This window comes from Propithecus coquereli, unplaced genomic scaffold (genome assembly GCF_000956105.1).
Source record: "Propithecus coquereli isolate 6110/MARCELLA unplaced genomic scaffold, Pcoq_1.0 Scaffold115, whole genome shotgun sequence".
Classification (NCBI taxonomy): Eukaryota; Metazoa; Chordata; class Mammalia; order Primates; family Indriidae; genus Propithecus; species Propithecus coquereli.
The window spans coordinates 4,039,650-4,066,972 of record NW_012135525.1 but is presented as its reverse complement, the minus strand read 5'-3'; the positions used below and the strand labels follow the sequence as shown (position 1 = coordinate 4,066,972).

General features: G+C 36.3%; 1 protein-coding gene across 1 annotated transcript in view; it reads right to left on the bottom strand.

Moving 5' to 3' along the window:
* The window catches only part of ANK3 (ankyrin 3, node of Ranvier (ankyrin G)), a 515,090-nt gene extending 496,047 nt beyond the window's left edge, over nt 1-19,043 (bottom strand). The window contains exon 1 of the mRNA XM_012657562.1: nt 18,842-19,043. Coding sequence (XP_012513016.1) covers nt 18,842-18,904 — 63 coding nt within the window. The 5' untranslated portion in view covers nt 18,905-19,043. The remainder of the gene's footprint in view (nt 1-18,841) is intronic.
* Between the last annotated feature and the right edge of the window lie 8,280 nt (nt 19,044-27,323).

The window sequence follows — 27,323 nt, the reverse complement described above, 5'->3', positions numbered from 1 at the left end:
TTGTACACTCATAATACTCCAAAAAAAAAAAAAAAAAATCTATAATTTAGGAGATGGTTTGTTAAGTTAAATATCTATTTCTTTAATTGTATTATTTTAGTAATAGCATGATACCATTTTTCTTGTCAATATATTACACAATAGTCTATTTTTTGTTTGCTTGCATTTTCAACATAATAATATTTAATACATGAATTTAAAATCTGAATATTCAAGGGTATCTAATACTATGCAGATTGAAAATGAAAATGTATGGCCAATACATTCAATAACAGATTAAAGGACAATTGTGTCAAAAAAAATAAGAATCAGATTGAAAAAAAGAGAAATAGAATTGATGAAAACGAATTTAGAGAAGGAATTAGAGTATGACAAATAATTTCAAGGTCATCCAATTATATTTCTACATGTGATTTGATCTTATTTATAAGTTTAAATTGGTATATACTGCTGATTCTTAGGATGCCATTTACAAATTAAACAAAAAAAAATTGAAAAGAAGATATGTACCGTTCATATATTTAGTTTGACTTTGGTTTAACCTTGAAGAAAAATATTATCTTCCAGAACTACACAGAAGTTTTAAAATTATAATTTAGCAGTACAGTATTATTATAGCATACAGCAGAAACTTAATGTCATTATGTTTCTAATTTTAGTCATGAAAATACAAATTATTTCTGAGCTTTGAATTTTGATTTGAAATGTTATTCACTACTATATTTAACCACACTTAAGATGCCATTGATTACGACATGTACCATTTTTAATAAACACAAAGAAAGAAAAATATTGCCAAATTATGACACAATTATCACATGAATGCTCAAATTTAATCTTTTTGAAAAATTAGACTTTATAGACTTTTATCATATATGACCGTTATGTACATGTAAAACAGGAAAATATAAGTGAAATGAACTGGTTACGATATTCTTAAAACTTCTTCATATTCAGAGTCTCACTCTTCAAAATCATCAACACCTTGACTTCAAGTCGTCAATGCCTTGTCTCACATGTAAGATCAATCTTCATGCCATCAAGATGGTAGATGATGCAGCATTTCTTAAAGGGCTCCACAATTGTCTACAGAAATTTCTTTCAACCTGCTCAAGTTCCTCTTTCAAAGCATCCTGAAATAGTTTGTTGACTGAAATTTTGAGGCATTGCAGTCATACTACCCGGAATAACAACCAAGTTTGCACATGTGAGAGCAGTGACAACCACAATAAGCTGCTGCCTGGACAATAGCAAGGAGGAGACTTTACCAATTATAAGATGCACCCTAATTTCACACACACTAAAATGTGTAAGATACTCTGTTGCTTAGAACTGAGAAAATATGATATTCATATTCATTTCTTGTTAATCTAATCTACAACTAAAAATAGGAGTGTTCATACATCTCCTAACCTATGATTATAAACTGTAAGCTAATTTTTGTGCTCTCTACTAAGTATTTAATACGATTGAATGCATAACACTTTTTAAATATCCATGTCTGAGATTTCACAACCAACTAAAATATACATATGTTAGGTTTCAACAAAATGCTTTTATTACAACAATAAATATAAACATCACTGGTGTTAAAGTTTTATGTATAATTACAAAGCAAAAGCGTATGTTTTCGCTAAGGATCTTGGACACCTTGTGAATTTGGCATGGCACTTTAGCAAAAATAGATTTATTTACTACTACTGTTCATGTATCAGTCATGAACTCTCAATATGTGAGGTTTGAGCTCTTTTTATGAATCTAGTTTGCTACAGAATCCTGGAAATCTGCTGTGTGTAGCAATAAAGTGTGAAGAACTGAATTATTTTACTAAAGCAGGTATTCCTGCTTCCTTTACTTTGTTGTAATACCAACCGATAAATTACCATGATTGAAATTTAATTATACTACCCAAATGGCAAACTTCCTTAATATAGGGAAATAGTAAAGGGCAAGAGAGAAGAAATCAGGTTTTAAATTCTGATAGGCTAGAATCCTGGGTGTTCCATACACCCACTGGGTGAGCTTGAATACTTTACTTAGGTTGAACTTGCTAACTAGTGAGAAAATGAAGAAAACATTTCATTGGCTTGCTATAGGACTTAATTAGAAAATGACGTAACTTACATATATCTATAGGCTATACCTGGTACATAGAAAGGATTCATAAAATGTTAATTTCATCTTTCTGAAATAGTTAATTCACAACACATTATTAGTGTCTCATATGTACTAATTCAGAAATCCAAAATTCAGCCTCCATTTAGAACTCCCGAGGTCAAGTGTTATCCAGATTTTTCCAGCTACAGCCCCTGTGTTCCTTTTACTACTCAAAATCCTCTATTCAGTGCCTTGAGGAACACTATGCATACCGTGTTTATTAGATCATTTTTCTAATGGGTGACCCTGCTGGGCTCCAAACCAGCTGTAGTCCAAGGAAAGAGCCCTTGGTACTAAATCCCAAGGCTTTCTTTGCTATTGCATCATTTTACAAAAGGATATCTGCTTACTGCTGACCAATATCAAGACTATGAAGCCAGAAATTGCAATGGCATGAGGTTTTGTGGCATAAAGGTTAAAGGAAGTAAATGATTACATTCTAAAGTAGATGACAAGCCAAAACCACTGGAACTTCATTTAAAAATCCAAACTTCGTCCAATAGACACTGATATCTTCAATGATATGTGTCAAGGTGCAGTCCAGTGAGGATTTTTCTCTACATCTATTAGCAAATTTATTTTCCTGATAAAATCAATCATACTTACCAGTCATCTTTGTATTACTATCCTGATAACCACACACAGTTTTGATAATTATTATATACTTTATAGATGTTATATATTATGATATCATATCAATACCATGAGTCAATATACTTGTGTCATGTAAGACCCTCAAAGAGATTTAAGTAAAAATTTATTTGGAAATGAAAAGATGAAATAGCTTCCATGTTGATTCTTTCAGCGAGAGAGTCTTAACTTTTCAGTTTTGTATTTCTTTTGTTTTAAAATGGAACTTGAGTACAAAATTCTTACAGAAGTGGGTAGGAAATAAAGAGAAATGCTGATAAGAAATGATAAAAACTTCTAGCTATAAATAAATTTAAAGCAACAAATTTTAAGAAAACATTTAGATAAGGAGGCCACATTTCATTGGAATATATCCTCTTAAAATTGAAATTACAAAACTTCTAGTTATAAAAAATGTAAGGCAAGAAAAATTTTAAAAGCATTCAGGTATGAAGGCTGTATTGTACTGTGAATCTGAAGACCACAAAACAGACCTTGGGTGGCTCTTTTAAATAGTTAATTCTAAACCTTCAATATTGCCACACATGTCATGATCGGACAGTACCCTATGGGGTAATACCAGTTTGGACTAGTGGACTGCAGAATAATTTTCATATTTGCAAATTAATTGTATAGTTTCATAAGGTTGGGTACCACCAAAAAATAAAGTAAAACAAAAAACCTCCCCAACCCAGAAGAGATCTAGGAACCCTAAACCTTTGGGGATTTTCCTGTGTTGCCTGTAAAAGTCATGTGACCTGTAAGCAACAGTGTCTACCACAGAGCAAGGCAGTAAATATTTGTTTATTTTGATGTCAACCTCCCTATTACAATCACATATTCAGTAGCTACTCAAGAAAATTCCCAGTGGTACGGCTCACCTGGTTTTGCCCAAGAAAAGTGGGCTAAAATAGTGGCTGCAGTTGCCAGGCATAGCCCACCTAGTTCAGAACCTTTCAGTAACATTGCTCAGAGGCATCTTCTCTTCCCAAATATTAAAAGAGAATCAACTAAGAATGACTGAATTTACAATAAGAAATGAGAATTATATTCTATTTGATCAATGGTTAAGTTAACCAACACAGGCAACACAAAAGGCACCTGATATGTTAAGCCTCTAAATTACTTCTCTCTGGAAGAAACCTTAAGCCAGATGTGGCTAAGTACACCATCTACTTTTCTGGCCTGGTGTAAATGTCTCTTCTCTAGATGACTATTCTTCCACTTCATGCCCTGTTCTGGAATAGTCAATGTCTTGTGTTAAGGGATATAGTAGGAACTGCAAAGTCGTCTCAGTTCTGCCACTATTCAGAGTTCATATTGCAAGTACAAAATCCTCATCAGGAATGTGACCATGATGCTTTTACTTTTCTCTGATGCTCTGGGATGTATCTGCTGCCATTCACTAAAAGCCCATGAGAGGGTCCCCTATTTGCAGCAGATCAGTGTCACTGTCATTGTCTGTGTCCACATACCCCTTCCTACTATCTCCATATCTCCATGATGAATAAATATCAATTTTTTACATTTTACCTGAAAAACTTCCAAAAGAGTAATATATCATGTGACTGGGTAAGTAACAAAATGTTGAGATATTTAATACAATACAAATCAAACTATAAAAATCTATCAGAGGAAAACAGCTCGGTAGTTCCTAAGTAAACGCAGAAGTACTATATGATCATCAGTTCTACTCCTAGGCATACACCCAAAAGAACTGGAAATAGGTATCTGAACAAAACTCATACACAAATGTTCACTGCAGTTCGACTGATCATAGCCAAAAGATGGAATCAACCCCAATATCCATCAACAGGTATCTGGATGGACAAAAATGTGAAATATCCATACAGAATGTTACTCAGCTAATAAGAGGAATAAAGTACTGATACATGTGACAACACGGATGAACACTGAAAACATGCCTAGTGAAAGAAGTCAGACACAAAAGGACAATACTGTATGATTCTGTTCATATGATTTATCCACATAGACAAATCTACAGAAAAAGAAAGCAGATTAGTGATTGCCAGAGCTGGGGAAAGGGTGGAGGGTGGGGAGGAATATAGAGTGACTGCTTAATATTCTAGGGCTTCTATTTGATTGTGAAAGTTCTAGAACTAGATAGTGGTGATGGCTACACAACACTGTGAATATAGTCAATGTCACTGAATTGTATACTTTAAAATGGTTATAATGGTAAATTTTATGTGTATTTTGCCACAATAACATCAGAGTGAGAAATTGTCTGTGATCTAGACATAAGCAAGTCACGAATTGTCCCTGAGGGGAATTCTAGGAAAGGCCCAGAAATGAAAGGATCCCACTACTTATTTTGCCATTAACTAGGACGTTCTTTTAAAAACTACTTTAGGTATCAGATTTTAAATTCAGAATGTTTCACCGTGTTGTTGTTGTTAAATATAATAATAGAATGGCAACTAAAATTCTACTTGACAGGCGAAAAGATTAGAAAATGTTCCTTGTTTTCTTTGCAGCTCAATTATAAAAATACAAAAACTAGAATGCAAAGCAGTAAATAAGGTGTCTATATCATTAGAAGAAAAATAATGTTAGAGACGCTGAATGAAGACGACAACTACAGAGAGGAAATTGTCATAGGCATTGCACTCCCTTTGGCAAACACACAGCAACACATTAAATCCCAGTTACTACCCCATTGCTTTGAAAATACAAATTCAGTATCTTTCATAGAAAGTAATTCTTAAAACCCATAGGGTCATAAATGTTATTTGGTTCAACTACATTTCAGATATTAGAAAATAGGAGTTTCAGTTCAAGATCACATGGTAAACTCAATGAACGTTTTTTATGTTTTTATGTATATTACCTTAACATTACCAACAGTGTGGCAAATTCAGTGTGTGAGATTTTAACAATGTAAAACGGGCTACGTGTTGGCGGCAGAGAGCACCAATGTTTGTGGTTTGCGCATGTCACTCTGTTGTAAGGAAATGGCAATGGGGAACTCCATGTCACCTGATTTTGAATCTCATGTTACTTCCAGCACACTGCCTCTTGCTCGTACGAAGAGCCAAAATGAAAACCAAGACTTTGGACCCACAATGCATTGTTCTCGCTCATGTACCACCCTGTTCCCTCATCCTAAACGGTTAAATAAAATACGGAGTGCCAAGGATTTTAAAAGCACAAACATAAGAGTAAAATGTACACTGTTATGTTAATATACTCCTGTTAATAAATCCAAATTTTAACGTGTTCTATCAGAAGTTAATGTTACACAAATATATAAAGAACTAGCTCAGCCAATTTTTGCAATTATATAATGCAATATGTTCCATAAATTTGTTCCAAAATCAAAATTTCCCTAGAGATAAATATATAATTTTCTAAAATGGTTTAAAATGATAATTTTTTGAACAGATTGGAAGAAAAATTTCTAGTTTTTTTATTAAAGAGGAAGAAAATCAACATTACAAATTAATTTTGCCATCATGGAAAAAATTATTCTGATTTGTAAAGAAGAAAAGAGTGCAAGTCATAGTAAGATGATAAAAATTCTGATTTGGGGAGAGAAGGAACTGTGATTATATCCCCACAAATTGGCTTTCCTTCATAAGTAATAAGAGGCACAAAAACGAATCTTATGTGAGCAATGCTTTCAACACTAGTGAGAATGATAGCTGCTCTCTCTACTACATGCCTACTTTTTGCCAAAAACTATGCTAGCCACCTGACATATACTGCTTCTAACCCTCACATTAAACCTCTAGGTAAGCAAAATATCTCCATTTTACAAAAACAAGGACTTAGAAAGTTTAAGTAATTTTAACTTTGAATAGCTATGAAATGGAGTACAAGGATCGAAACTCCGGTGTCCATGATTCTGTTCTCTGATCTTGCCCGTTCACCATGCAGAGTATTTCCCTTTGACCGTAAGCCCACGATTAAAATATTTTTAGAAGAATCTGCACCTTAAAGATTATAGGAAAGCTTTCACAGTAGCAGATAAAAGGCATGTGTTGACATATTAGTTTAATACAGCTACATCAGTATATCTATTATCTAAAAAGAAACATGCAATTGACTGGCATGTTTATAACATATAATCTCTAAAATTTACCTCCAAAAAAACCTTTTACAAAGAGAAGGGACTAGTATTAAAAGCATTTTCTTCAGGTGGAACTACGGAGAGAAAACTTGTCATTAATTTAAGCAATTAAAATTAATATTTTGTCATTTTTACACCTTGATAATTTTGTAATTTTAATTCTCACAGAATATATTCCAATGAAATAGAGCCTCATTATCTAAATGTTTTCTTAAAATTTCTTGCTTTAAATTTATTTATAACTGATAATATCAAGGGCCTTTCTTCATTTTTAGAACTTTGTTCTGGAGATCCTGCGAAATAGCAAAATTCTATGAAAAAGAGTGAAAACTCCTCAATTAAGGACTAATGTGCTGCTATAAGTTACGAGCACCCACTTGAAGCACATTCGCATAATTGAATTCATCAAAAGCCATGTCTAGAAAACTTTTCAAAAGAAAGGCTGGAATCTGGAATTTATTATTGCAATAAATGCCCTGTGTATTTTGTTTTTTAATCTTAAGTCATAGAGCATAGTTTTAGAGGCAGAGCCCTGCTGAATGGTTCAGAACAGGGAACTTTGACTATCTGAAACCAAGCTATTTCCTGAACTTCTCTATTTGTCCAAAACAACAGATTGAGTGAAACAACCCCACATGTAGAGTAGGAGGAAATCCATTAAATTTCTGATAAACATCGCTATGGGGGAAGTGGGGTGGGAACCCATAAAATCACAGCCACAGTCGCTTTTGTTTTTAAAAAGAAACTTTGAAGTTATTCATAAATATTTACTTGAATACGTGATTCACTTAATTACCTGTAATTACACACAAAACCTTTTTCATTAATATTCGGGCCACTGTGGTTCAACTTCTGTATATATTTTTGATGTTCCTTCTATGTTAAAATGAATTGGATTGAAAAACAGGGAAGCTATCATTCAAGAAAATATGAAAATATTCCGAAGAGATTTTTCAATCATGTAAAATGCCAAGGTAAACTATCTAGTGGTAAAATCAGTGTGTGTAAAGACTAAATAAGTTAGCATCATGAAAATAACAAGGGGAAATAGCACAATGTTCCCAGATAAATTATCTTGAGCTTAAGCTTTGTTTAAAGGAATTAGTGTGGTTTGCTATAATTATTGCTTAATTTTTCATTAAGTACACACAAAATGCTGACATTAAATAGGACGCAAATGAGTGAAGTCGTGGAGCCTGTATTCTAAGGTAGTATTTCATAGGCTACATAGACAACATTTGCAAACATTATCATACATCAACATCATACCAAGGTTTATTAAGTTTCTGATATGTACCTTTATTTGTATTTCCATTTTATTGAGTAGACTATGTACCAGGGGGAAAAGTAATTGTTATATGGAGGATAGAGAGATGTAGTTTTCTGTAAGAAATTTTTAAATTCCTTGCTGTAAGTCACAGCAGATAACAATGAGTAGCTCTGAAGGGAAAGTAGAAAGTAGAATAAATGTTCATCATTCATTCACTTGGCAAAAATTCACTGGGTGCTATATTATTCAGGTATTGTGTAACCCCAGCTGACTCCCCTAAAACGTAATTCCTTATGTTTAAAACTCCTCACAAAACACTGGTTGAATTCTGGGAGGGAAAATAAAAAAAAAAAATTTGAGGACTGTGTGAAGAAATCTATAAAGTTCATGTCAACTGGGAGAGTCCATTATGAGGCCAAGCGATGCTCCTTCCTCAGAGCCTGAGCACCGCAGGGCCTTTTCCCAAGCAGTGCCTTACTCCTGAAACGTCATTTCTCCAGAGCTGACCAAGTCCCTGTTGTGACTGAGCACACCCATCACTCAAGGGTCACCTTCTCAGCAAGGCCTTCCCTGGCCACCCTGGCTATATGAACTGTCCCTTCTTTGAGCCCTAGTCTCTCCCCACTGTAGCTGCCTCTGGTGTGTTTTTATATTAATTTATTGCTAGTTATCCACTGTGTATGTTTATTGTCTGTTTTGTTCCCTCGTGTGTCCCTTGCACCTAGAAGAGTAAGTGCTCAAAAAATATCTGTTGAAGGAATAAATGGTATGTCATTGAGGCAGAACCAAATGATGAAAAATCTATTAAATAGTTTTGCATGATTACATCTCATTTTAAAACACACACACAGTAGAAATGCCTGACAAACGTATCTTATGGAACATATAATTTAAAAGACTAGTGAGTTGGGAATAAAGGATGGCAGTTTACATAGCCTGCATTCAGCAAACTGCTTAATTATGTTCAAAGTTTCACAATCTAAATTCCTCTCATGCATTTAAACTTCATAAATGATTTAGAGTTTTATTTTCCTTAAGGACACTGTTAATGCTAGCATATCAGTTGGTATCTCTACTAATATTAATGATATGTCTTATGGCAGCACGTTTTAAATATGCTTTGTACCTATTACTTCCCTGATGATAGGAGGATCGATGGATTTCAATGACTAAAGTTGTAAAATTAATAGAGGAACAAGGAGTTGAAAGAAATTTTTACATTTTAGCCTATTAACATAGCCATGGAATAAATTACATCATCTTTACAAAGATGCATAACACAGATAAAAAAGTACAGTGAACACTTTTAAAAACGAGGTCGTGTAAAAAACACACCCATAAATAGGAATTTTTATTTAAGATGGATGACAGAAAAAGCCACCTTACGTGCTAATTGTGGAAAATTAATTATCATTCGTAGGACTAACATTATTTTTTGAAAAAATGATTCAAACAATTATTTCCACAAAGTCTATATTCTTTCTTTCAGAAACTATATACCAGAGTTATTTTTTTTAACCTCATCAAATGGTCATGAGCAACAAAAAATTAAGAGTTTCTGAAACGTAATTAAGACCCTATTTTTCTTCTTATTATTGATAAACCACAATTCATCACTTTAAAAAAAACCAGGCTTTATAAATATCATCTTTAAAATCATCCAATGCGAATATTCAGATTTATTACCAAGCAAGCAATTTTCTGTTAGAACACTCCTGGAAATAATTTTTCCTATAAGACTGAAAACTACATTATGGACCTTTGCTATAGCGCTTGGCATTACAGAACACCACTTTATCTGGAATTTATTAAGGACAAAAAGAAGCCCTTTCCGCCTCACCCCAAGCTAACCTTCAGCCATACTGGCTCCTCACTGGTCCCAGCTCACAACTCAGTACACACTTGCAATCCATTATCTGAAATCCTTGCAGCCAGAAAACTTTGGAATTCAGAATTTTTCAGATTTTAGAAAGGTATATATGAATATTATGGACATCCTCAGCAGTGTCATGGGGCAGCATCCCAAAGCAAAGAATTTTTACTTGTATAGCAAAACATACGAATATTCACACTAAGTAGGATAAATAAAGACTATAAATAGCTTCACATAAGGTCAGATTGGGTTTTGCGGCCAGATGAGTTCATGTCAGGTCAGATTTTGCCGCCAAAGAAGTTAGGAAAAAAATTTCGGTTTTTCATTTTGGAATTATGGAGAATGGATTATAAACCTGTGGAAATATCAGTTGTTCAATTTAAAACCCTGCTCAGAGTCCATGTCCCAAGGCTGCTATACATAAAATAAATTTCTATCAAGCTTTTTCTTCCCTCTAACAAAGAATTTGAAGAAAATCTCTAGGTAAACCCGCCTCACTAAATTTGATTTTTAAAAGGCAATATATTAATAATCTATTATTTTATGAAATTCCTACATTAAGAAATAATATCTCAGGTTCTATTAATCCATTCAATCTCTCCCTACAAAAAGAAAGTTCCAAGTGCACAATTATCTTGCACAAAGACAACACGGAAATTGTTGTACTAAAATGAGCCAACATCAATGCTAAGTTCAAGAAAATATCATTATAAATTAATTATCGGAGGAGTCAAACTTTCTGTTTCATGGATGTGCATGCACAAAACACTGAATCATTGTAAGTGCCTATTAGCTATAAAGTTGATCAGATTAACAACAAAGGAGAAAAATTTTTAAGTTCTAGCTATATAAGACTAAGAGAAAAAATATTTGACAGTGATATATAAAGTGAAATGGAAAAGGATATAAAAGCCACTTGATATGCAATCCATCATCAGAAGTAACAACACACTAAACGTGATCATGCTCAGTAAACCATTACTCAAATCGTCCCACTCAACAACAAAAGACTTTGAGAGGTTATTTGCCTATGGAGCAGTAGTCAGCAAATTAAGCAAAGTTCAAACCCAGGAATGAAAATTACAGGTCAACGCAACTGCTTTGTGCTCAAGGTATGCCAGCACAACCACCACCGTACTTAGTAAGAGGGCACAGTGCACTCCATGCATCCTACTCATAGATCCTAGAACCAGAAAAGAGGAACACAACAATGAAATTCTAGCAGCATTAGAAATATTGAATGAAAATCAGAAATGGACATTTCCTTGACTCTCTCTCAAAAACTGAATATATATTTGGATTATTTAAGCTTCGTTAGAGAAGAAACAAAGACAGCTCTGCAAACATAGGGCAAGCCCATGATAGTCTGGGGCAAGGAGAGAAACTCATGAAGTCCACCCTCAGAAGAAACACAACCATAAAACCTAGCTTAAATAAAGCAAGCTGTTTTGTATTCTTAAGATGGAAAAGGCAACCAAACTAAAATGGTGAAAATCCCTTTTCTGAACTTCCTAGGACAATAAGCAAACTCATTGCAATGGCATTCATTACCTTATAGAGTCCTAAGTATTTAAGAATTTTTCTTCACTTTGCACTTAAAAAAGAAATCACGATAAAATACTCAAGTAACCAAGTCCTCAATAATCATTGACAATATATATTCCCAGTCCAGTGAGACATACATTCCTACCAAATAGAATGATGGTACAAAAGTAAACACCTGGCATTTCTACCAAATAGGAGGGATGTTTTCCTACAAAGTAGATCTGACCTCAATGTTCACCTGCTCAAAGCCTTTTGGCGAACCCCAGGACAAAAAAGAGGTCTTTAGCTCAGATTCCTTGGGATGGTCCTGGCTTTCTCCATTCTCATGTCTTAACCATAACACAACCCTGTACTCCACACTCCAAATACACAATGCTTAGATTCCTAAGCACACAAGCTGCTCCAAACCATTCTCTCTCTCTCTCATTCCACACTCTCTAAGTGGAAGGCTCACTTGGGAACCTGGATGCATCATTTGGGACCACATCTTATTAATATCAATGCAAGGACACCTTCCTCTATCTTTTCCAACTTCCTTCTCTACGTGGAATTTACTGTTCCTGGCCCCCACACACACACACTTTCTGCCACCAGTAGACCCTGAATTCAGCTTTATTTGGTACCCTTAACACTTTCTACCCAGATTGGTTTAACATACAGGCATACTTCATTTTATTGTGCTTCACTTTATTGGGCTTTGCAGATACTGAGTGTTTTACAAATTGAAGGGTTATGGCAACACGGCGTTGACCAAGTCGATCGGCGCCATTTTTCTAACAGTATGTGCTCACTTTGTGTGTCTTTATATCACATTTTGGTAATTCTAGTAATACTTCAAACTTTTTCATTATTATTATGTCTGTTATGGTGATCTGTGTTTAGTGATCTTTGGTGTCACTACTGTGATTGCTTTGAGGAAGCATGAACTGTGCCCATATAAGATGGAGAACCTTAATCAATAAATGTGTGATTTTAACTGCTCAAATGACCAGCTGTTCTCCCATCTCTCTCCTTCTTCTTGGGCCTCTCTAATCCCTGAAACACAACAGTATTAAAATTATGACAATTGGTAATCCTACAATGGCCTCTAAGTGTTCAAGTGAAAGGAAGAGTCACATGTCTCTTACTTTAAATCAAAAGCTAGAAATGATTAAACTTCATAAGGAAGGCATGTCAAAAGGCTAAAAACTGGGGTTCTTACACCAAACAGCCAAGTTGTGAATGCAAATGAAAAGTTCTTGGAGGAATTATTTAAAGTGCTACTTCAATGAACACACAAATGATGAGAAAGCAAATCAGCTTTATTGCTGTTATGGAGAAAGTTTGAGTGTTCTGGATAGATCAGACCAGCCACAACATTCCCTTAAACCAAAGCTGATATAGAGCAAAGCTGTAATTCTCTTCAATTCTATGAAGGTGAGAGAGGTGAGGAAACTGCAGAACAGTCCAAAGCTGGCAGAGGCTAGTCTATGAGATTTAAAGAAAGAAGCTGCCTCCATAATGTAAAAGTACAAGATGAAGAAGCAAGTGCTGACTTAGAAGCTGCAGCAAGTTATCCAGAAGATCTAGTTACAGTAATTGATAAAGGTAGCTACACTAAACAACACATTTTCAACGTAGATGAAACAGCTTTATACTGTATTGGAAGAAGTTGTCACCTATGACTATCATAGCTAGAGAGGAAAAGTCAATGCCTGTCTTTAAAGCTTCAAAGGATAGGCTGACTCTTACTAAGCAAACACCGATTTTTTTTTTTAAGTGCCAACTTTAAGTTGAAGCCAATGCTCACTTAACCATTCAAAAAATTCTTAGGGCCCTTAAGAATTACGCTAAATCGACTTTGCCTGTGCTCCATAAATGGAACAGCAAAGCCTGGATAACAGCACATCTGTTTAAGGTATGGTTTACTGAATATTTTAAGCCCACTGTTAAGACATACTGCTCAGAATAAAAGATTCCTTTTAAAAAATACTGCTCATTGACAATACACCTGGTCATCCAAGAGCTCTGATGGAGATAGACAAGGAGATGAATGTTGTTTTCCTGCTAACACAACATCCAATCTGCATTGGAGTACAATCTGCAAGGCGTACTTTCAACTTTCAAGTCTTATTATTTAAGAAGTACATTTTGTAAGGCAATAGCTGCCATACACAGTGATTCCTCTGAGGGATCTGGGCAAAGCAAATTGAAAACCTTCTGGAAAGGATTCACTAGTCTGGATGCCATTAAGCACATTCATGATTCATGAAAGGTCAAAATATCAACATTAACAGGAGTTTGGAAGACGTGGATTCCAAATATCAAGAATGACTTTGAGAGGTTCAAGACTTCAGTGAGGGAAGTCACTGCAGATGTGGTAGAAACGGCATGAGAATTAGAAGTGGAGCTTGAAGATGTGATTGAATTGCTGAAATCTCATCATAAAACTTGAACAAATGAGGAGTTCCTTCTAATGGATGAGCAAAGAAAGTAGTTTCTTGACATGGAAATTACTCCTGGTGAAGACGCTAGGAACACTGTTGAAATGACAATGAAGTATTTAGAATATTATATAAACTTAGTTAGTAAAGCAGTGGTAGGGTTGAGGGGATTGACTCCAATTTTGAAAGAATTTCTACTGTGGGTAAAATGCTATCAAATAGCATTGCATGCTACAAAGAAATCTATTGTGAAAGGAAGAGTCAGTCAATGTGGCAGACTTCATTGTTGTCTTATTTTCAGAAATTGCCACAGCCACCACAGCCTTCAGCAACCACCACCCTGATCAGTCAGCAGCCATCAACATCAAGGCAAGACCCTCCACCAGCAAAAAGACTATGACTTGCTGAAGGCTCAGATGATCATTAGCATTCTTCAGAAATAAGGTATTTTTATGTACTCACCATCGAATTGGTATTAACTGATCAACGCATAAGTGCACATATAAGAATAACATCTATTGGATGTTGGGCAGGGGGGAGGCGGAGGAGAGAGGAGGGGATGGGTATATGCATACACAAAGAGTGCAATGAGCACCGCCTGAAGGATGGACATATTTGAAACTCGGACTTGGGGGCGGGGGGCAAGGGCAGCATACGTAACCTAAACATCTGTACCCCTATAATACGCTGAAATAAAAAAAAAGAAAGAAAGAAGGTATTTTTAATTAAGATGTGTACATTTTTTGTTAAACAAAATTCCATTGCACACTTAATAGGCTACAGTATAGTGTACGTATAACTTTCATATGCATCAGGAAACCAAAAAATTTGTGTGGCTCATTTTATTGAGATATCCCTTTTATTGCAGTGGTCTGGAACCAAACCAGTAATATCCCCAAGGTACCTGGGTCTGGCCCAGTAATTGAAAGCTCCTCACTACACAGCATCTGCTGAATGAACTAAATTAATAGAAGGAACTTCAGTCACCAACACATGACTTACTAGGCATACCTAAGTTGGGAACCTGGATAGTATACCCTTCTTTGCATGCTGCTAAGGACTAAATTTTGTCTCCCCTCAATACTCCAAATTCATATATTGAAACTGTAACCCCCAGGATGACTGTATTTGTAGATAGGGCTTTTAGGATGTAGTTAAGGTAAAATAAGGTCATAAGGACAAGGTCCTAATCTGATAAAATTGGTGGCCCATAAGAAGAGGAAAAGAGATCTCTTTCCTTCCAAGAGCGTGCACTGAGGAAAGGCCATGTGATCACACAGTGATAAGATGGTCATCTACAAGCCACAAAGAGACCCCTTACCAGAACTCGACCACGCTGGCACCCTGATCTCAGCATTAGTCTCCAAAACTGTGAGAAAATAAATTTCTGTTGTTTAAGCCACCCAGTCTGTGGTATTCTGTTATGGCAGCCCAAGCAGCCCAAGTTGACTAATATAGATGCTAAAGAAACAAAACCATTAAGGGTCACTTTTTCCATTTTATCTTTGGTGGCTGGTTAAACTAAGTCCTTCCACAGTAAAAGATCAGATGGGGCAATATGTCCTCATGTGTCCTTTCCTCTATAGGGTCAGTCACTCCATGTGAAGTTTAAAATTCCACCATGACAACTACTTTGAATTTAGGTGCTATTGCTTTGAAATCTCTGTAAAAATATTGTTTTATGGATTACCATAATTTGGTAATTATTTTCTTATACTTTCAAAATATCCCTGGTGGCTTCACCAGGTATATGATCCCTATTTTATAGATAAAGAGTTTGATTGTTCTATTCAAGGCAAGATGTCAAGTTAGAAGCAGGACTAGACTAGAACTCAGGTATCCTGATTTTTAGTAAATTCTTCTTCCATAACTAGCCTAAGGCAAGATAAATAGCTATGGGATATAGATACACACACACTCCATCTTCCCATTCCAGAAAAAAATATAGAAAGTATTAGAAAAAGCATTTCTTAACACCAACTTGAGTTGTTATCTTCCTGATCAAAATACAAAAATACTATGTGCCAACACAGGAATAATATAATTCCATCACATTTATCTTGCTGACTCAATATTAAACGTCTCATGAGAGACTTTATACCTAAATGCCCTAAGCACGTGATCTGTTCTTCTGAAAACACCAAGACATAATTTTAAAGGCCATTTTGAGATATATTCCTATGTGAAAAAGCCTTTAACACTGAATTTTATATTAATTCCATATATAACTAAGAAATATTTTAAGTATTTGGGGAGCTTGTTGCCACAGAGTTTGGCAAGTTGCCTGTGTTTCCCACCTAAGATACTTCCATTTGACCACACCCACTACTGCTGCAGCATAGGTCATCTGGAACACTCAGAAACCTTCTGGAATATTTGGTTCAGAATGAAAGAATACACACACACACGCACACGCACACACATAATATAAACCAACAATAAAATAGTATATCCTTTTCCCAAAAAATATGAAAAGATTGGTCTACTCATTTAAAAGATATCACCTATTTGATATGTATCTTCTCTATCGGTGAAAATTCTTAGCGAATGCTGGTAAACTGGTAGTGATAATACAATGGGACATTTATTTAGCATCAACTGCATACAAGACAGCAGGCTGAGTGCTTCCTGAAGTGAACACCAGGAGGTTCACTGTGGTCAAGGGAACAAGGCAGGTACCTGATAACTTGAAAACGAGTAGCATGTGTTAAGGGCCTGACAGCACATCCAGCAGCTAATTGACAGTTCTAACTAGAGTGAATCAAGAGATTTCAAGAAGAGGGCAAGATTTGGGCTTTTGACCTTCAAGGATGGGTAGGATTTTATGAAGCGGGCTGGCATAGGAATGCTTTCTCAGTGGACGGAAGACAGGCATCAGAAGAAATGGTTTAATTCAGGGACTGGTAAGAACTCCATTCTGAATAGGGTCAGATATGAAAGAAGTACAGTGAGGGGGAAAAAACCTGAGATGTGGATGCAGGTTATATCATGAAGGGTTTCAAGCCCCATGGTCAGGAATTTGGATTTCACTGAGCAGGTAGTAAGGAGCTTAGAAGGTACTGGGCAGAGTATGATGATCAAGGTTTTCATAAAGAATGCCCCGGAAGCAGTTGGGAGAGTGTGGAATAAAGGGAAAAGGACTCAAAGCAACTGGCTTAATACTGTGCTCTGAGCAGGACAATCATACATGAGGAGAAATGGAACACAGCTGGGGAAATCTCAAGGTAGAGAGAAAATAAGCCCAGGTTAAAGGATTCCACATAAAAGCTCAATGATTTATAACCAATCGAGCCACTGCTCACTTTAATCTGGATTGCACTGTCGTGGCTCATGTGTCTGTCAGGGCTCTCTGTGACACTCCGTGTTCAGAATCATGGTGGAGCCTGTCAGACACTTAAGGCCGTATCTCATAAACAAGAGCAAAACTGACAGTTTTCCTTGACATCAGCACCACTATGCTAGGCATTAAACAAATGATTTGTGCTGTGCAGCTGAGACCTGCTCCCTTGGGAAATCAGACTAGCACCTTCGCAACATCATTAACCCCTGCTGAAACAATGCACAAGAAGTCAAGGCTGACTTATAATCAGTCTGCACAGCTTCGCTATCTGGAGGACGTTGAACTGCTGCCCTAGAATGTTGGCATGCACATAGACATGCCCTCAGGGTAGTCTGCTGGTAGTAGCTCCTTTAAGAACATCGTATTCAAATGAATCTTTTCATAAATAATAAATAGGTTATGAAAAAATTTTAAATGTCTGGTATATTCCATGAGTAGTTGAAATCTTTATCTTTTCCACTACAACCAACCCTTCTGTAGGTGTCCACTGCCTGAGCATACACTATATTGGGCCAAGGAGGCATATTAAAGAAGCACAATTATATATAAAGCAGTCCTCATAAGTAAAACATAATATCTGAAGATTTTGGTTATAGATTTAAAAACAGAGTACCCATTCTCATTAAATAGCTATGAACTATAATCTTATTTTAGGAATTTGTTTTTCTTTGTTGCAGATGTACAACTGTCTTTTCCATTGGTGGCACACCCTAAAACCAAGACAATTTATAAACCACAGTGGATCAAAAACAAGTTCCAGACCTAGGGAATTACCTTTTTTTCCCATTTCAAAATGTATTAAAAAGTTAGGAGCACATTTTAAGATACACACATTCAAGGAAACCAAAATGAATCTACAGGTTTACCATGATCATCTATTGATGTATTGATTATTCTTTAATTTACATGGAAATAAAATTAATTTTATGAATTGTAATGGGCAAATCAGGCATATGGCTGTACAACTGCAGGGTTGAATGCAAATCTGAGATTTGTCAGCCATAAAGTGATCAATAATTAAAATGGAGTTCACCACCATGCTGTAATTTTAAAGTATAACTACAGGTTTCCCTAAGTTTGTCTAAAATATGTGTTAAAGCTAAACATCTATGGCATAATAATATTCATTAGTAATTGTACCCTTGTACCCTTGTTGATTAACAAGCATTCTGTAAAATTTCAAGGGGGAAAAAAAAAAAAACACCCACCCACATAATTAGGACATGTGTTTACTTAATAATCCTGAATATCACTATGAAAAACACACCACTTCAGTGAAATCTAAATGACCATACTTAACTGTTTAAATATTTTAGCAATGTATCCGAGTTGTGATGATTTTTCTCCAACACAGAACACACCCAATAATAGACCAGAAAAACAAAAGCACTCTGATTCTAGCAGCTTCTAAAAAATCTAAAGCCAGTCTCTTAAAAATACAGCCTAAAGATCACTTCCTCCGGAGAGCCAGAGAACAATGAAGAGAACATGTTGCTTATTCATTTCTTACCTTTTTTCCTTTCCTTTTCCTATGAGCAGGTTTTGCATTTTTCTCCTTTGGTTCTTCACTCATCTTTCCTTTAAATCAGGTGAGTTTATAAAAGACAGGAGATCACCGCCTGTATTCCAACATCCAAAACCACCACAAAGAGTCAAAGCATCGAGACCAAAGTCCATTTACGGGTGATCCTCGGGCAAAGCAGCCGCTGCTTAAACCCAGCCCCTGCTGCTGTCAGAGACGCGGCTGCTAATGTAGCCCTGTTCAGCTTTCCTCAGGAAGAAACTGGGTGTTCTCTACATCAAACAGTCAATTATTCTTCTAAAGAAAATCAATATTTTAGCCTTTCATTTTTTAACTAATCATTACCCTGAGATGAGATCTTGACAAGACTTTGTTGCTTGTTCCTCCACAGTGATTCCAGCCTGGAAATGGTGAGAGGGGGTGGGGGGAGAGAGAGACACACACACACACACCCTCACACACACAGAAATAAGCTACAGACTGCTGACAAGTCTCTGAAGCCTTCCCAGGGGCTGATTTGCTGCTTCTAGCAGACTGGGAAGCTGAATGTAAATTGCTCTCCGTGCTGCTCGCCTCCCATATGAACACATGTGTTGAATGCATCAGGGCATACCGGAGGAGGCGGTGGGGAGAGTGATAAAGGATCAGGTTACTGGTTCGTAAAAAACACTCAATGACTCAAACAATAAAAGAGACCCACTCCTAGCTAGAGAAGTCACATCACAGGCTAGGTTTTCTCTATGATTACTTTTTTTTTTTTTTTCATGTGCTAAGCAAAAAAGATGGGCAACTTGCCACTCTTCCACTAAGGATTTATACAGAAGGGTTAATTACAAAAAGCCCCATACCCAATTTGCCATTATTCATATTTAAGCATTGGCTTACTTCCAGGAATATAACAACCAACCAACCAACCAACCAACCAACAAGAAACCCTCCAGAATATTCAGGAAATACTAAGAGCAAAGCTGCTGTTTCTGTGGCAGAAACACTCTGCTTCTTGACTGTGTTTAGGGCAGTGCAGGTCTCAGATCACATTACACACTTCCCAGCTGCCCTGACCAAACACTGCGGCCACACTCCAGGCTGCACGCCACCCTGAGCCCCAGGCTTCTGGATATTTCCTGGGTATCCGGGGGACTTCACACCTGGGTGGTAGAAACTCCCTCACCGTGCCTTCCATCCATTTAAACACAGCTGAATTATTATCCTGAGCTGTCATTTAAGCATCTTTTGACACGTGTCGGATACATCTGATTCAGGGAAGAATAAGGTTCTAGGAGCCACCACAGGCAACCATTAAGATCAAAACAAGTCACTCTGAGCAGATAATGAACACGGGTGTAGGGTAGAAAGAGGGGAATATGCAGGAAAGGGAGAAAAAAGTGGAGAGCAGGTTCAGGTCCATTCCTAGGGGGCCAGGAGCCAGGAATAAATCATATTAGTTCCTCACTCTAATTTTATTCAGGAGAAACTGAATTCAAATGGATATTAACATTTTTATTCAGGAGAAATGGGATTCAAATAAATATGAAGCACAGCCATTCAGGGAAAAACAAGTCACAGAGGACTAACTTCAGTGGTGTGTTTGAAAGGACTTAACACTGATTTGAGGAAATGATGCTAAAATATTGAACCGAAAGGACAGATCTGGTTAGGCTGAAATATTTCCCATTCTTTACCTACCGTACAAAGGGGGTTTGTATCTACATTCAACCAACATTCCTTCCCTGTCCCCTTAGAAAGACATGCGTATAAGGAATACTTGAGAGGGCTTCCCCATGGCTGAGCACAGCAGGGACAGGTTGCCAACGATCCCTTCAGAGACCCACATGGATTTTACCAGCTGTGGGTTAGCTGTTTGAGCTGCTTTCTACTGCAAGATGTGCGCATTGCAATAATAGACATCTCGGTAAGCCAGGTGTGGCCAGAATTCTGAATGCTGTTGGGCATCTAATCCCCATGTGCCAAGTTTCTGTTCAGACTCTGAACTGCTACTTAACCACATTTCCCATATTCCTCTGCTATTCAGTGACATTTCTCACGTCATGCAATAAAAGGCAGAAAATCGTAATGTGGCAGAATAAACCTTTCAAGTTCTTCAGTGATCCAACCCTTGCTGAGATTCAAAACATAGGGAAATTGGGGGAAGGAGCAGGCCCTTGACCGTTGCTGTCACTCACTGACTTCTGTCAAGTGAACCTTGAGCCTTTTGAGAGACCAGAATAAGGGAGGTGCTTTATACAAGTTCTTCATAAGCTGACAAGTCTAAGCAGGTGGATTCAAGAAAGATGTTCCCACCTAAATCCTCACTAGGCAAGCAAAAGAGATGGTACATTCATCTATAATAATTCAACTATAGCAGAATCTCCCCATTGGGATCCATCTACCCAAAAATCTTTGTCAATAAGTATTTATTGAGTGTCCACAGACTATGAGCCACTTTCTTAGAAAAACAAAGGGTATACAAAAATCGAGAATAAATGTAGTCTGTTCACATAAAAATTTACAAATTAATTGGGATTATAAAATATTCAAAATACAACAAACATGAAAATGTCTAGCTGAGGGCATAGCAGAAGAATGTATTTGAAGAAAATGTCATTATAATAACTTTTTTAAACTATAAAAATGTGTTTAAGTTAATGCAAAATTTAAGAAATTGATGGAATAAACTTATCAGGAAATGAATGAAATTGTGACTAAGGATAATTGATTGCCCATTTCTTTGATAAAGTATGGTCTTCACTGTATTCATTTGTATAGACAACGCTCATATTACAAGCTAAAGTGCTCTCTGCTGGTTGGATGGAAAAAAAACAGGACCTTTAAAGACAAGATTATATGGCCAAATTCTACAAAAGATCATTTATCCTTACTGATGAGAAACTTGCAACTCTCATAGAATAATATTTCAAGATGTCACATTGTTTAATCAGGTCCGATAGAAAACCCAATTTCAAAAAATAACTTTAAAATATGTCAAATTATTTAAGTAACAAAGTGCATTATTTTAAGTTATAATTTAATAATAAAAGTATGTGACTTATATAACATATTTTATGTTTATTTTCTATAACCTGATAATTTCTAGACTTTTTAAAAGAAACAAATAATTACATCTGTAAAAATCTGTAAGGCAAAAAGAAAGTCTATGTTAGAGTTAAGGCCTTAAAACATCACAAAATCAATAGCAATTTAATTTCTAACAATGTAAAACATTTTTACTTTGTAAAATCAGATAATCAAATTTCATTTAAAGGTTGAAAAATTAAAGTAATTTAGCCTTAATAAATAGAAAAAGTATTACTTATTGTTCAATGGTGTTTCTGTACACCTGTTCTCCAGAAATACGCATTCATGGAAAAAATGATTGTTTTAATATGCCCAAAGGTGTACCAGTACATTTTAAATTAAAATTGCTCTGTGTAAAAGAGTAATTTGATTGATCTAAAAACAGTCCAGGGGTGATTACTTGTTTCAGAAACGTTAAATGTTAACTACTTTCCAATGGTAATCTCTTTTTCGCCCAAATTATAAAATTCCCCTAGCCCTTGGGGACGTTTAATTTAGCCTAAGAAAAAACTCAAAAGCTAAATACACTGAAATTATCAGCCTAAAAACAAAACCCTCTTCTATCATGACGTTTACCAAAGAGGAAAACACAACTGGACTATAATGCCCCCGCACATTACCCCATAGAATTAACTGCGAACTTGGAGGTTACTCCAGATAGAAACGATCATAAACGAGTTGATACATATCTGAGACAGTTCTATTTTTAAATTAAATAACCCGCATAAGAGGACACCAACCAGGGCCAACTTTAGTCTCGTAGAACAGATCTATTTTTAAAATGAAAGTGGCTTACCATAGGAGAAATAACGGGCCTGGGGTTATTAGGAAGCAATGTTTTAAAGCTATCTTCTCCATAAAATTCACCTGGAAACACTAACACTGAATACAGTTTCTTGACTGAAATGAAAGTACATCATATTAATGGTAAAACAAAACAAAGCAACAACTTTCGGTTGAAGTCCAGCAGAAATACCTATACGAACAGGCTGATTTTATTTTTAAAGCTAGGACGTCATGTACTTACAGTAATTTACACTGCTAGTTGGTGAGCTAAGATAGTTACTAAATCTTACTAACAGCATTCCCTTGATACTATTCATTAGTCCTCAACGTTTAAAGTACTTGTAAAGTTAAAGGAAAACTACAGGCACATAAGCGGTTTTTCTGGAAACCGTGGCATCTTCAGAGCTGAGTGAAACACTGAGATGTTGTTCTCTCCTTCTTGACCAGTAGTCCTGAGAGGACTTCCCTGAGGTCACCCAGCCAGTTCGTAGCAGAGCTGGGACCAGAAGCCACTCTACCAATTCCTCCTCTGAATAGCTTCCCTTCCACTGCACCAGCATCTCCCACAGAGTGTAAAGTAAACTCACAGATTTGAGATGATATTCAGTGGTAAACAAACCTGTTTTAACAGTTATGCATTTACTTTACATAGAAAAGTATGTGACTTCTACTTCATGGGGAGCTTCTCATGGAAGCTTTACTGTGGTGCTTTGGTATTTACCTTGCCCTATTTTTTGTGAATGCCAGCAGCGGACGGAATGGGAGAAAGGGAATAGGTGGCTTCTTCCTTAGTCAAATTGGCCATTCTTCTTCCTACAGAGTTGGCATCACCTTCGGCTAAGGATAGTGTTGGAGCAAGTTCTGCCACCACCACCAGTGCTTGCCCACCACCTCAAGTGATGTGCCTGCCTGGAGCCCTAAACTTCTAGGCCATAGTAAAGACGTATAAATACAAAAAGTCATTTTTTGGCATCTCGAACGTGATGAAAACATCTGAAAAGAATATGCTGTATGTATTCGGGCTTCTAGTCTTGAGTCTTCAAGTAGAAAAATGACACATAGCAACATCTGCACATCTCCTTAGATCCACTGAAAATTCAGGCGGGTGTGGGACATGAGGGGAAACAAAATGAGACTGTGAATTAAGTCTCAATTTTCAACCCATCCTCAAACACCTACATGATTCTTGCCATATTCAATGGCCGTCGGTACTATTCATTAATTTTTTTAAAACAGAAATTTTTAAACCTTGCTTAGCTGTAAACAACATTATTTGAGAAATTATGGTTTTGATATGCTAGTTCCATTTTTGACAATGCATTGGAACACTTCAGGCAAGCCCATAGCAGGATTTTCTTGTTTTGTTCTGAGTGTTCTTGCTTTCCTGATTATTCAGCTATGTGCCCATTAAAATATAATGATATAATCAAAGTGGATTAGTAAAACAGGGAGAGACAGAATGTTCAAAGAGATACAGCTGATAAATGAGTGGTTTGCTTTTTGTTTATTTTCTTCCCCAAACCTTCACATTTTCATTGGTAGGATTTTCTGAGCAGTGTAATTTTCTTTCACTAGGTTAACAATTTTCTTTAGAGGCCCAGTGATATTTACATGCCAGATATACATCCTTTTGTGAGGTGAGGGACCAATGAGTCATTCCTTTGATCTTCCCTAAATTTGTGTTTTACTTAATAACAATAAAAATCCCAAATGATTTTAAAAAGAATCATGATGACGGATTCTAAAGACATTCCCTTGCTTTGTAAAAGGTAATCTCCAGCAATGCTAGTATTAAAATGATTAAGAATTATGGCTGTTTATATTTGGGTCCATACCCAAATGGGGTTAGTATTAATAGTTCTGCTGGGTTGTTTTTGTTTTTGTTTTTTTGCTGTGGAAAAGTTATACAAAAGATGGCCAGACATGGCTCTACTGGAGTTTTTTTATCATCAAATGTCCACCCAATATAGCAGCTTCTCAACTCTCCAAATTCTAATCAACATAGTAATATTGAGACCCTTATTCTTTCATCTACTAAAACAAAATGAATTAGAAAAGTAATTAGATTTTTTTCTTAAACCATATTTCATAGTATCTTAAAACTTTATACGAATGTTAACATCACCCCACCTAATATCACCGTATGATATGATGATGAATATGTCTGCACATCTGCTACCTATTATTTCATTTTGGTTAATAACTGTTGGCACAGACACCTGGAATCGTTTGTTCAAGGAACAGAAAAAGGAATGAGCTTAAGAGATTTTTCTAGTGGCAAAAATAAAAAAATAGAAAGTAAAATGAAAGTGAAATTGACTATTGAAGTGGAGAGTTTGTGGCATGATGATCATGAGAGCTGCTCTAGGAAGTTCCTGCCTTACCTATACCCACACCTGTGACATCAGGATGTTGTGTCAGTTAGCCCCATGGTCAAAGATCATACTGGAATTAAAGCCAGGCCCAGGCTCTAGCAAATGCTATTTTCATCATGTCACGATTAACTTTCAGATAAGATGGAAATAATAATTATAAATTTAAGGCGACATTCTTAATTTTAAAATAAGTTTATACTGGGCCGGGCGCGGTGGCTCATGCCTGTAATCCTAGCACTCTGGGAGGCCGAGGTGGGCGGATTGTTCTGAGCTCAGGAGTTCGAAACCAGCCTGAGCAAGAACAAGACCCCGTCTCTACTAAAAATAGAAAGAAATTAAATGAGACAACTAAAAAAATATATAGAAAAAATTAGCCGGGCATGGTGGCACATGCCTGTAGTCCCAGCTACTCGGGAGGCTGAGGCAGGAGGATTGCTTGAGCCCAGGAGTGTGAGGTTGCTGTGAGCTAGGCTGACGCCATGGCACTCACTCCAGCCCGGGCAAAAGAGTGAGACTCTGTCTAAAAAAAAAAAATAATAAGTTTATACTGATTGCCACACAGTCCTCTGAATTTGTCATGGTCCTTGACCCATATTCCTCCAACCAAGTGAGTGAGTGAAAACACACATTCCTTTTGAAATGAGGGATTGTAGGACAGCGTCAATCCTTTTTATAAACATCCTTGAATTATTTTTAATATTCATGGTTTTGACATACAAATGTGCCTCTAATTTTAAATGGCTTATAAATTTAAGACATGGTAAGATGATTCAGAAAATCACATCAGAATAAGCAGCGAAAATTCATCGGGAGTTTATAATTCATTATCAATCTAAACATTTCTCAGTGGTGTATAAGAATGTGTGTTTATTTACACCTTCATCAACATAAGTTAGCACCAATCTTTTGTAATACTTGCCAAACCTGACAAAAGTATGACTATGCTGTGTTTTAATATGCATTTCTTTGGTTGGTAGAAGAGTTGAATCTCTTCACATTTGCTAATCACTTTCATTTCTTATTTTGTGAATCTTATTTTCATGACCTTAGGCTAAGGATGGTCATACTCAGTCTATCAGGGTAATCAATGAGGATGAATTTATTTTCAGACCTAAGAAACAGAGGACCACATACCATCTATTCTAAATCAAAATGAGAAATGAATAAGTAATTGGGGAACCACAACTGATATCTAAATCAGTTTCTGTAAAGTCCTAGTGAGATGACAGCCAGCATATAAACACCACTTTTTTGTATACCATCTTTGGCTAACTCAGACTCAGCATTGCTACTATAAACATATCCAAATCTTGCTACTTCCTAACCTCCTCTATACAGGATTTTAAAAAGAATAAGAATTTTTCCATGTAAATTAAAGTTAGTCTGACATAATTAATCTTTATATGATTCTGCATGAGAATGTATTTTCTGCTGGGATTATTCACTACAAAACCCTACAAAGTTATTAAGAAAGTTCTCCAAATAATTGACCTCAGTATGCAGGTATTCTTCCTTCTTTTTTTTTCCCTGAAACAGGTTCTCACTCTGTTGCCCAGGCTGGAATGCAGTGGTGCGATCATAAATCACTGCAACCTCAAACTCCTAGACTCAAACGATACTTCCCCCTCAGCCTTCCAAGTAGCGAGGACTACAGTGCACACCATCATGACCGGCTAATTTAAAAAGATTTTTTGCAGAGATGGTGTCTTGTTATGTTGCCCATGCTGGTCTTGAACTCCTGGGCTCAAGTGATCCTCCTGCCTTGGCCTCCCAAAGCACTGGGATTATAGGTGTGAGCCAACACACCCAGCCCATATGCAGGTATTCCTTATTATTAAATTCTTGTAACACAGTCTCTCAAAATGTTTTCACTAAAACAAACCCAACTTTTATACTGACTTTGACTTACAAACTAAAGATATGCTTCATCACAAAACTGAAAATATACCCAAATAACTCAACAGAATACCTTTACAGGGAATCTGACCTAGCCCATCTGTTCAGGAGTTTTTCAGTCTTGAAGGGTGGAAAAAATTTCCAAAGAAACTGACTCTAAGCTCTTCTCTACCTCTGTCTACAGAAACTTTTACCATCTTTGAAAAATGCCACCCCCAATAATCTGGTGCAGTATATTAATAATATTCTGAAACTCAATAAACTCAATAACTTAATAAACCTATATAGTCTCTAAGCTTCTGACACAAAGCTTTTATCACTTCGTATGTATAGCCTAG